This window comes from Muntiacus reevesi, chromosome X (genome assembly GCF_963930625.1).
Source record: "Muntiacus reevesi chromosome X, mMunRee1.1, whole genome shotgun sequence".
In the NCBI taxonomy this organism is placed as follows: domain Eukaryota; kingdom Metazoa; phylum Chordata; class Mammalia; order Artiodactyla; family Cervidae; genus Muntiacus; species Muntiacus reevesi.
In genome coordinates this window covers 148562070-148574152 of record NC_089271.1, presented here as the reverse complement: position 1 = coordinate 148574152, position 12083 = coordinate 148562070, and the positions used below count along the sequence as shown (strand labels likewise).

Sequence of the window (12083 nt, the reverse complement as noted above, 5' to 3'; positions counted from 1 at the left end):
CCAGGTCATATCCACACACTGCGGTTGATGGATACATCTTTTAAGACTCTGAATCCTTCTGTTTTCTGATCTGATCTTTGTGGAAGAAACTCGGTTGTTGGTCCTATAGAGTTTCTCCTGGTGAGAGTGGAATGTCTATGGAAACATAAGTTGAGGATAGCTCTAAAAGTGTTTTTACCATTTGATTCCACATTTCTCTCATGGGGTTCTAGTCTGTACAAATCAAATGCAAATATATAAGGACATATGTTGAAGGGGGTCTCTGCCAGCAGGTTGTAAGAAAGAAAGAAAGTGAAGTCACTCAGTCATGTCTGACTCTTTGCAACCCCCTGGGCTGTAGCCCACCCGGCTCCTCCATCCGTGGAATTTTCTAAGCAAGAGTACTAGAGTGGGTGGCCATTTCCTTCTCCAGGGGATCTTCCCGACCCAGGGATCAAACCCGGGTCTCCCGCATTGTGGGCAGGCACTTTACTGTCTGAGCCACCAGGGAAGCGCAGGTTGTAGAAGAAAAAACAAAGACTGGCGACAGTGGACATGCCCACTAATGGGGATGGTGGCTGAGGTCGCCGGCACACAAGGAATGTAGCTGAGCCATCGGAGAGAGTGAGTGAGACCTTCATATATCGACCTGGAAACAAGTCGTTGAGTCATGCTTATAGTATAATCCCATTTTGTTAAAAACAACAAAAATGCATAAATATGAATATGTGTATGAATATCTGTACATGTTTGTATTGTATAGAAAAGTGTGGACATATGTGTTCATTTTAGGGGTTCATTTTAAGTACTTCTGGGGATCTTTTGTGTCACTGGTGAAGAGGAGGGACAATCATTAGCCTTTGGTTCCTGTTGTTATGCTGGTTTACGGGGCACATGACATTTCTGTCTCGAAGAAACTGTTGTGCTACAACATTTCAAAGTGCAATGGTGGCTATTGGGGAAAAAAATAAAACCTCATGGGCATTTAGGAGGGGAAAAATGACTTCATGATACCTCCAGTCAGCCAAGTTCATTTTACTTAACAGTTATTTCTTGTTTCTTTTTGTAATAGAAAGAAACCAAAGGAATGATCTCATTGAAAGTAATTCCCAACCAGCAAAATCGACTTCCAGCACTGCAAGTAGGTGGCAGCATTTTCTCTGTTGTGGTGACAGCAGGATTCAGACCCAGGATGTTCTCAGAATTTGATTGAATGTGTGATTCTAATCAGTGGAGCTGCCTAGTACTCTCTGAGCCAAATTGACACATGTTGCAGACTGGCAGGCCTTTGCTGCATGTCCTGCACGTGAGACCAAAGGCCCATCTCCTGATTCTGTGACCCCCCGTCACACACAGCGCATCGTGGCTTAGGAGGGAAATCGCTTGGGCAGATGAACTTTGACAAAAATCAATCTGAAGTTTCTGTCCCAGGTTACTTAACGTGTAATGGTATAATTTTCTTGTCAAGTAAACTTTTTAAGATTGAAGTTTTGGTATATATGGGCACATAGACAACAAAGTACACAAATCGTAACTATAAAACTAGATGAATTTTCACAAACTTAACACACCTATGTGACCAGCACCCTGAGAGTCCCCACCCCCATTTAGAGTCCGCCAACCCTGACTTCTGACTCCAGAGATGAGTTTTGCCCCTTTTGGGAATTTGTGTAAATTGACTCACACAGTATGAATCCTTTAGCGTCTCGTTTTGTTCACTGGGTATGAAGTCTCTGCTGTAGCAACTGATGATTCCTTCTTTTTTTGTTTGTTTGAATTTTTAATTGTTTTTTTAAAAATTTTAATCAGAGGCTAATCACTTTACAATATTGTGGTGATTTTTGCCATACATTCACATGAATCAGCCGTGGGTGTACATGTGATTCCTTCTTATTTCTCATATGAACATGCTCTTGAGGGCCTTCAGCAATTCCAGCTTTTTGGTTCTTACAAAAAAACAAAAACAGTGCTGCCATGAACCTCAGTGTATCTGAGTTTCAGTGCATTTCTGATGAGTTGTGGAGCATGTTCAACTGGTGATATTGTGCAACTGTTTTCCAAGGTAGCTGTACCATTTTCCAGTTCCAGCTCCACCACATCCTTGCTGAGAATTCTCTGGCATTTTCCCCCTTCCTTTTGGCCATTGTGTTGGTGGTGTTACACTTTGCTGTCTGCTGGGAAGTGGAGTCTTCTCTCATTTTTTAGTCGGCCTGAATTTCATGAATCTTCAGAGAACCAGTGTCGCCTCTCTTGATCCTTTCAATCCTATTTTTTCTGTTTCACTGCTTTCTGCTCCTTCCTGCCTTCTTTCTTTCTCTGGGCTGGATTTACACCCCTGATCTTCCTATCCAAGATAGCTGGTATTAATTTCTAACTTAATAGCTTCTTCCAGTCTTTTTGGCTTCCGTGTATGAAAAAATACTAAATTTCAAGCATAGTAGGTGTTGTTTTTATTTGATAATTTGATAATCAAACACATTTTATTTGCTTGATTTGTTTTGATTTGCTTTGATTGGAAATGATCTTCTTATTTTATGTGATATCAGCAGCAAGACTTGGGGCATATTTATAAAAGTAGCTGTTTTGTACTCCAGAGTGGACAGCTGAGTCCCAGTAACCACACAGCATCTTTGCCTCCCTGCTGTCTAGACAGTGCAGACCGTGCTTATTTACAGCCAAACTTTCCACTAATGCAGCGCCCCTCGCCTGCTTTTTCAGATGTTCATGCGTGCGCAGTTCGACTATGATCCCAGAAAGGACAACCTGATCCCTTGCAAGGAGGCGGGACTGAAGTTCGTCACAGGGGACGTCATACAGATCATCAACAAGGATGACAGCAACTGGTGGCAGGGGCGAGTGGAAGGCTCGTCCCAGGAGTCAGCGGGCCTGATCCCCTCCCCTGAGCTGCAGGAATGGTGAGCCACTAATGGACAAGGGCCCACGCCTGCCACAGAGAACTGCCCAACTTCTGCAATCTGTCATGCTGTGTATCCTTTCTGTTGCTCAATGAGACCAACTTCCCAGTTTTCCTAGCAGAATGGACGGGGTCAGGGGCAATGATGCCCTTATGAGCTTGACTGGCTGTTTTATGGCTAAAGGAACCTGACGAGTTCTCCCTGCATCCACGGATCTCTGTGGCCACAAGTGCTTTCCCTAAGTTTACAAAGCAGGCTGTGGCACTGGGACTCAATCCCCCCTCCCCCAGTGCCCTTCTGAACCATGATCTTCTGAGTTCTGCAGAAGAAGTGAAAGTGAAGTCGTTCAGTCACGTCTGACTCTTTGCGACCCCATGAACTGTAGCCCACCAGGCTCCTCCATCCATGGAATTTTCTAGGCAAGAGGACTAGAGTGGGTGGCCATTGTCTTCTCCAGAGGATCTTCCCGACCCAGGGATCGAACCCAGGTCTCCTGCATTGTAGGCAGACTCTGAGTCCTGCTGAGAACAGTCAGATTTTAAGGATGTGTCCTTTATGCATATTTGTGGTACATAGAAAAGGTTATCCCTGTCCCCAAGTTGGATTGCCATCGCTAGCAAAACACCCGTAACATTTTTCACCAATGTAGAACAGTCGTGAAGCTTATTTGGAACCACACACACACAGAAAAAACAGCCCTGAGTTGCCAATGCAGTCTTAAGAAAAAAGAACAAAGCTGGAGTTAGGACAGTTCCTGACTTCAGAGTATACTACAAACCTACAGTCATCAAAATAGCATAGTCCTCCACTGCTATGTGGCAGCCTGGATGGGAGGGGAGTTTGGGGGAGAATGGATACACGTATACGGATGGCTGAATCCTTTTGCTGTCCACCTGAAACTGTCACAATATTGTTAATTGGCTATACCCCAATACAAAATAAAAAGTTAAAAAAATAGCATAGTACTGGCACAAAAACAGACACACAGATCAATGGAATGGAACAGAGAGCCCAGAAATAAACACATGTACTTAACATCAATTAACCTATGACAGAGAAGGTAAGAACATGCAAAGGAGAAAAGACAGTGTCTTCAATAAGTGGTGCTAGGAAAACTGAACAACTACATTTATTTTACAAAATAAAATTAGAATATTTTTGACACCATTTACAAAAATAAAAGGGATTAAAGACTGAGTGTTAGACTAGAAAGTATAAAACCCCAAGAAAACATAGAGAACACTAGAGAAACATAGAAAACAGTATTTATTTTATATGTTATACTCTTTGTTTTTTCTGGCTGTGCCATGTAGCTTGCAGGATCTTAGTTTCTCAACCATGTGTTGAACCCACACCCTTGACAGTGAAAGTGCAGAGCTCTAAGCACTGCATTGCCAGGGGAGTCGTTATATTCCATTTAAAGTTATAAAATAATGGCCTTATGTCCCTATACTATATAATACATCCTTGTAGCTTATTTATTTTATGCATAGCAGTTTTTGTATTGATACCTCTTAATCCTCTATGCCTATATTGCCCCTCCCTCTTCCTTTTCCTCAGTGGTAACCACGAGTTTGTCCTCCATATCTGTGAGTGTGTTCGTTTTGTCTCATTCATTCATTCGTTTTATATTTTAGATTTCACATACAAGTGATAACTTAGAGTTTTGTTTTTCTCTGAGTTTTCACTAAGCCTCTAACATGGACTCTCTAGGTCCATCCATGTTATTGTAATTGGCAGAGTTTCATTCTTTTTAAATAATGGCTGAGTAATATTCCTCTGTGTGTGTGTGCACATGCGCATATGTGCATGTTACATCTTCTTTATCCGTTCATCTGTTGGCGGACATGTAGGTTGTTTCCATGTCTTGACTATTGTAAATAATGCCTTGAGAGAAAGGGCCGGAGGCAGATGGTTCTAGGGGTTTCGTGTAGAGGGACTGCACAGGCAAATGACCCAGGGCTTTTGCATCAAGAAACCACTGATGTCCTCTGTTGTCTCTTCCCTCCAGGCGAGTGGCGAGTGGGGCCCATTCTGCTCCGAGTGAGGCCCCTAGCTGCAGCCCCTTTGGGAAAAAGAAGAAGTACAAAGACAAGTACCTGGCGAAGCACAGCGCAAGTACGCTCCCCGACTTGCCGCTGCTCCTGGTCTCCTGTGACCACATCCCTCTCCCCGGCTCCACACACTCAGGGCATGTGGGAGGAAGGCTGCTCATCACACTTTGCCCCCAGGGATCCACCCTGACCACCTTCCAGACCTTTCTCAATACATCAGCCGACATCAGTCTGACCCAGTGCAGGGTTTGAGCTGCCTCAGACAGCGGCCTGTTTTCCTGAACTAACTCTGACTGTGTTCTTTACCTGCTGTGGGTGCAAGCAGGTTTTAGATAAGAAAGGAAGAATCATCCATGACTAAGCTACTGTCTGTTAAATGCTTCCTTCCTGCGGGGAGCATTTTCGAGAAAGATAGGAGCAAATCACAGGACCTGAAAGCACCTGCTAGGTCAGGAGTCTCCATGGAGCCACAGAGGGCAGTTGTGTGACATGGGAGGCAGCAGGATCAGAGTCAGGATGACACTCAACGTCCCCTGAGACAAGGGCCAGTGCAGGTGGTACTGGGGAGATGACGATGCTAGGGCTGATAGCTGGGGCCAAAAGCTTACAGAAAATTTGAGTGCAAAGAACTGACCAACAGCCATGTTGAGTTTCAGTGGCAGGGAGGGTTAGGAAAACCAAGACATAGACCCCAAGGAAGGGCACCCACCATCAAAGGTCAGCCCCACCTGCAGTTGTCCCCACCAGTGTCTGAGCTTGTCTGGCTGATCTCAGCCTGCCCAGTTTGCCCAGCTCTGGGATGACCTTGGCTTGCTTTTCTTTGTCCCTAGTTTTTGACCAGTTGGATGTTGTTTCCTACGAGGAAGTGGTTCGGCTGCCTGCATTCAAGAGGAAGACCCTGGTTCTCATCGGTATCTTCTTGTTGCTTTGCTACTGGACACGACATTTCTGTTTGTGTTCCACTGTCTGCAGGATGTACCCTACCTCCATTGCCTCCCTGCCTGGAGGATGTAACCTACCTCCATGTCTTCTCCCCATTCTGTTCCTTCAAAAAAAAGTAGACAGTGAGGAAGAAAAGGAAGCGAGAACTGTGTCTTGGGCCTCCATATGGAGCAGATTTAAGAGTTTTCTGAGCCCTTACCAGGACTCACCTTGGTTCATGTTGCTAGAGAGGGTAAACCTGATAGGGTTTTCAGCAACTAATTCTTTTAGGTGTTTTATCCGTCTGGCCAGCGTAGGGATGCTCTAGGCCTATGCTTGCGTTCTCCAGAAAAGGATTTAGGGCTCTTTGAAATGGAGCAAGTCCTCCTTGTCTCTACAGTGAAAAGGTTAGTTGGTTAGAGGATAGGTATTAAGGTAAACTTGCAGGAAAAGCCTGTTCCATTCATTTGGGGGGAGTCTAGGAAGGCAAATAGCCTTCAGAAAGAAACCGAAAATGCCCTGTGGTAGCCAGCTCCTATGTGCCAAAGAGAGCTGTGTTCTGAATTGTCATCGGGACACTAGGCCCTAAAACCCTTGATCCTTCTGACCCCAGCCCTTCAGAAGCCCATGCACTTTGCTTTGACCTGTCACTGATCATGAGCTCTGAGAGATGAAAACCCAAGTGTTAATCCTCTTTCTAGCCCTGTCTTTGTTTCTGGGGAAAGAAATGGAAGCATTGATCTGCATGCCTGTCTCTTCTGTCCACGCAGGAGCCAGCGGGGTGGGTCGCAGCCACATCAAGAGTGCCCTGCTCAGCCAGAACCCGGACAAGTTCTCATACCCTGCCCCGTGTGAGTAGCTCAGGGGCCTGAGGGCTGTGGTTTTATAGTGGTCTGTCTTTCTGTGATTTTTTTTCCTTCTTGACCATGCCACATAGCCAGGGATATCCCAATATCCCTGGCCAGGGACTGAACCCACGCTTTGGCAGCAAAGACATAGAGCCCTAACCACTAGATAGCCAGGGAGGTCCCTTCTTTGTGATTTTTTTCCCCCAAATGTTTGATGATCAAAAGAAAAGATCATTTGGAAAGATAAAAATTTGTCCCCAGAGTTGCTGCAACTAACAAAGTAGTTTCGCCGTTGGTCTGCATAAGAGACATAGTGGCACTTAGGGTCATTCAATAACTTAAAATGCAAACTGAGTTCGCAAGAGTGGGTGAAAGGTAAGGAGAAGTTGGGTCAAAGAAGGGAGACTTTCAGTGTGCTTTCCAGAAATCCAGACTATAGCCTGTGATCGGTTTTATTTATTTATTTTTTTAATTTTTTCACGACACTGCACAGCACGTGGGATCTTAGTTCCCTGACTAGGGTTCAAATGTGTGCCCCAGCCTGCATTGGAGGGTGGAGTCTTAACCACTGGACCACTTGTGAAGTCTCTGCGGATCTGCTCTGCAAAGATTTCCAGCTTTTGTGTCCCTGGGGTTGGTGTTGGAGAGAGAGGCAACTTTATGACGGCAGGAGGATGGGCGCTCACTCTGGAGCATTTAAACGTGTTCCCAGCCCACTTCATTTTCTTGAGTCAGGCCCTGAGGGTCCTGAATAAGAAAGTGAAGTCGCTCAGTTGTGTCCGACTCTTGGTGACCCCTGTGGACCGTAGCCCACCTGGCTCCTCCATCCATGGAATTTTCTAAGCAAGAGTACTGGAGTGGGTGGCCATTGCCTTCTCCAGGGAATCTTCTGGACCCAGGGATCGAACCCGGGTCTCCCATGTTGTGGGTAGATGCTGTACCATCTGAGCCACCAGGGAATCCCTTAGAAGATTCCCTGAATCAGAAGTCCCTGCACTAAAAGCAGCTGGGGTGGCAGTGGTGATGCCAGGGTCTGTGCCCCTGGGAGCCATGGAGGGGGGCCCCTGAGTGGCTCAGGGGTTGATCAGGGTTCTCGGGGTGCAGATACAACACGGCCAGCCAGGAAGAGTGAAGAAGATGGCAAGGAATATCACTTCATCTCCACGGAGGAGATGACGCGGAGCATCTCCGCCAATGAGTTCTTGGAGTTTGGCAGCTACCAGGGCAACATGTTCGGCACCAAGTTTGAGACTGTGCACCAGATTCACAAGCAGGACAAGGTCGCCATCCTGGACATCGAGCCTCAGGTGGGTCAGCAGGGAAGACCAGAGTAGATGGGAGCAGGGTGCTGAAGAGCACAGCTCGGGGGAACCTGCAGGACATGCACCCCAGCTTCACGGGCTGTCACTGGGGTCATCGGGAGGAAGAGCTGGTCCAGCCATGTCAGAGACAGTCCTGGCCATGGCAAGGCCCTAAGATGCCAATTGCCAGGGGTCTGCTTTGACTGCTGACTCTTTTTCCCCTCTCTTCTCCCTCCCTCCACTCCATTTTCCCAGACCCTGAAGATTGTTCGGACAGCAGAACTTTCACCTTTCATTGTGTTCATCGCACCCACTGACCAAGGCACTCAGGTGGGTCTGTGCAGGGGGGCGGGAGACCTGACAGATGGTTGGCAGGGTGCTGGCAGAACTCAACGTCTTGGCTACTGCTGTCTTGCTGCGCTTGAGGCCAAGAGGACAGAGTACATGCGTCCAGTCTGTTCAGTTCAATATAGTTGAGTTGCTCAGTCATGTCTGACTCTTTGCGACCCCATGGACTTCAGCACGCCAGTCCTCTCTGTCCATCCCCAACTCCCGGAGTCTACCCAAACTCCTGCCCACCGAGTTGATGATGCCATCCAACCATCTCATCCTGTCTTCCCCTTCTCCTCCCACCTTCAGTCTTTCCCACTATCAGGGTCTTTTACAATGAGTCATCTCTTTGCATCAGGTGGCCAAAGTATTGGCGTTTCTGTTCAGTGGGGAGTTGTTAACCCCCTAGCCAGGCCATTGTTCCAGAATCACAGGGATGGATGGTGGGCTTAAGAGGGGCAAATGTGGGGGACAGGGACCCTGAACATATGTGGCCCTAGGCCCACAGGAGGCATGCTGTGGGGAGGGGGGACCATGTAGAGAAGCCTCCCAGCTCCCTAGGGCCAATGAGCTCCAAACCCTGCTGCAGACACTTGCTTTTCATCGAATGCATCTGTGGAGACCTTCCTGGGCCTTTCTCAGGAGCTATGGTCTCCCATCTTGTGGATTTAGCAGAATTATTTAGTTCCCTAGGGATTCCCTGGCGGCTCAGACAGTAAAGCGTCTGCCCGCAATGCAGGAGACCCAGGTTTGATCGCTGGATCGGGAAGATCCCCTGGAGAAGGCAATGACCACCCACTCCAGTACTCTTGCCTAGAAAATTCCATGGATGGAGGAGCCTCATGGGCTACAGTCCATGGGGTTGCAAAGAGTCGGACACGACTGAGTGACTTCACTCTAGTTCCCTCACTGCCTTCTTGATGGATGTTTAGGTTTAAAACTTTTAATAGCATCAACATGACAATCCACGATTCTGTGCGTGTACCTCCCATGTGCAAATCTGTCTGTGGGAGATTGCAGGCGGGGTCGTGTTGGGAATTTTGGATGTGGCAGGGGACTTGCCCCCCTATTTCAGGAGCATATCCTGCACTTTCATCTTTGGAGTCTGCTGAATGGGGAAGTGGAATCTCATTGAACTTGAGTGCTTGACTGGAAGCAGTAAAGCATCTTGTCTAGACTCCAAGGGCCAAGTCTGTCCATTTTTCTCTGAACTACCTGGTCAGCTCCTGAGCTTATTTTTGTTCGGTCACTGGCCTTACTAATTTCTGGGATCTCTGTGTGAGGGTCATTAGCCCTTAATAGTATCAGTTGCAACCATCCCCCCATCTCAATTTGGCCTTTTAGTGTTTATTGGGCTTCCCTGGTGCCTCAACTGGGAAAGAATCCGCCCGCAATGTGGGAAACCTGGGTTCGATCCCTGGGCTGGGAAGATCCCCTGGAGAAGGGAAAGACTACCCACTCCAGTACTCTGGCCTGGAGAATTCCACGAACTGTGTAGTCCATGGGGTTGCCAAGTGTCCCACACAACTGAGCGACTTGTACTTTGTCTTTCACTTTTGTGTTTATTGCTACCGAGACGTCTTCAGGGAGCACCTCTCCACACCCCAGCCCCTTAACATTCTCAGGCAAGGACTTCAGGGTTTTAGGCTTTTTTTTTTTTCAGTGAAGTGAAGGTCACTCAGTTGTATCCGACTCTTTGCGATACCATGGACTGTAACTCACCAGGCTCCTCCGTCCATGGGATTTCCCAGGCAAGAATACTGGAGTGGGTTGTCATTTCCTTCTCCAGGGGATCTTCCTGATCCAGGGATTGAACCAGAGTCTCCTGCATTGCAGGCAGATTCTTTACCATCTAAGCCACCAGGGAAGCCTTTAGGCTTTTCAGCATGTGATTCAAAGTTGGGTGGTGGGCACGATGATCAGGTGGTGGGCAGGCCTCCACTTGAACTGTCCTGGGCCTCCCGGGCAGGGCACACACAGCCTGCTCCATCCATGGGCCTCCCCCTTCTCTCCTCTAGACAGACGCCCTGCAGCAGCTGCAGAAGGACTCGGAGGCCATCCGCAGCCAGTATGCGCACTACTTTGACCTCTCACTGGTCAATAACAGCGTTGAGGAAACCCTGAAGACATTGCAAGAAGCCTTTGACCTGACGTGCCGTTCCGCCCAGTGGGTGCCTGTCTCCTGGGTTTACTAAGCTTTGCATCATAGTGGGCAGCAACCGGGGGCCCCTGTCCAGCCTTTGGAAGTCCACCCTGCCTTGCTCTTTTAAGACCACAGGCTCGCTAGCTTTGTGTCAGCTTCCAGCTCTCTGCAACTCTCCTCATGAGGCCGGTGGGTGTCTTGTCTTCTTCACATTTCTGAAGGGCTGGGCTGATTTCCCCACGGAGCAGGATTTCCAAAGGATCCCTGTGCATTGAGGGACGGAAGCACTCGGCTAAGGCAGCTGCTGATCACAGCTGGTGCACACAGGGAGGAAAAGCAATGGACCCCAGCCCTCTGAAGCCTGCACCCCTTTTACCTTCAGCCACACTGGGCATTTCATGTGTCTTTGATTTGAAGAGAGCATTTGTCACTGCAAGTTTCTACCCTGCCAAATCAAACAGCTGTGCAATAGGATGGGTCTGCTCTAGGGAAACCCTCAAAAGCAATAAAGATATTGCTGTGTTAAAATGCCAGTGAGCTTGTGCCTTTTGACTCTTTGGTTCCCAGCCGCGCCCCAAGCCCCTGGAGTGCAGAGATGCCTCTCCCATGTTCTGAAGTCTCTCTCAAGCTTGTGACGACCTTAAGCCTGGAGGTCAGGCTCAACTGGATTTCCGGGCACAGGTGGCGGTGTCTACATGCACATGAACACGTGCGTGTGGTGTACAAAGACATGCTGGAAGCCAAGGTGTAAGGGGACTGACTCTCCATGCTGCTCTTGGGGCGAGTGCTCTGAACTGATTTGCTTCCACTTGCTTTGGACTTGATTTTGATACACATACCAGATCTTTTTTCCTCCAGAAAGCTACTCCCTCTTAGCTTTCTCTTGCATTCTGGACACCCAGGCCGACTGCCCAGGTGAAGGTAACGTCCCCAGAATAAACTCCTCCATTGGCTACCAGAAACACAAGTGCAGCTGTGCCCTCAAGACTCACCTGAGGTTTGTGTCCATGTACAGGCACCCGAGTGTCTTACCCTGGATGGGAACCCACCATGGGTGCTTCCTGGTGGCATTATGTCCTGGCATACCTAGGGCAGGGGAAAGCCAGCCACGGGCTGGTGTGTCCAGGTGGCTCTCAAGGGTCCCAGGCAGTGGAGACCACCAGAAACCATCACTGGGTATGTGGCCCTGACCCTCACTGCATTCGCACTCCTCTCCCCACCACTCCGCATAGTTTTTGGTTCTAAATCACCTCCCCAGCCATCAGCACAAGCTTTGGCGGCTCCTGGCGTGGGTGTCTGAGCCCAGATATGTCTGCAGGTGCCCAAACGACCCCTTGTCCCCCACCTCCTGCCTGCAACAAACACAAAGAACCTTTCTCCTCTGTGATTGTGGGGATCACCAAATTTGGGAAGGTTCTTCAGTTATCTCATGTCTTGAAGATGCCGGAGTACCTGATCCCATACCAGGCCCCAAGGGAAATGTTACCAGACAAAGAAAAAAGGTAACCACACATACAGGAAAAACACCACATTTCCACTATGACATAAACACCTCTACAGTTTTAATTGCCATGTCTTGTTGTTGTTATTGT

The 12083-nt window shown here is 48.1% G+C and overlaps 1 protein-coding gene across 2 annotated transcripts in view; it reads left to right on the top strand.

Annotated features, from left to right (window-relative positions):
• Positions 1-11041, top strand: part of MPP1 (MAGUK p55 scaffold protein 1) — a 28693-nt gene extending 17652 nt beyond the window's left edge. The window contains exons 5-12 of one of the 2 annotated variants that reach the window (XM_065915147.1): positions 1052-1120; positions 2698-2894; positions 4906-5012; positions 5779-5859; positions 6640-6720; positions 7822-8024; positions 8274-8348; positions 10371-11041. In XM_065915147.1, the coding sequence (XP_065771219.1) occupies positions 1052-1120; positions 2698-2894; positions 4906-5012; positions 5779-5859; positions 6640-6720; positions 7822-8024; positions 8274-8348; positions 10371-10472 (915 nt within the window). In that variant the 3' untranslated portion in view covers positions 10473-11041. Of the gene's footprint in view, positions 1-1051; positions 1121-2697; positions 2895-4905; positions 5013-5778; positions 5860-6639; positions 6721-7821; positions 8025-8273; positions 8349-10366 lie in introns of both variants that reach the window. The other variant, XM_065915146.1, reaches the window with a different exon arrangement.
• The last annotated feature ends 1042 nt before the right edge of the window (positions 11042-12083 follow it).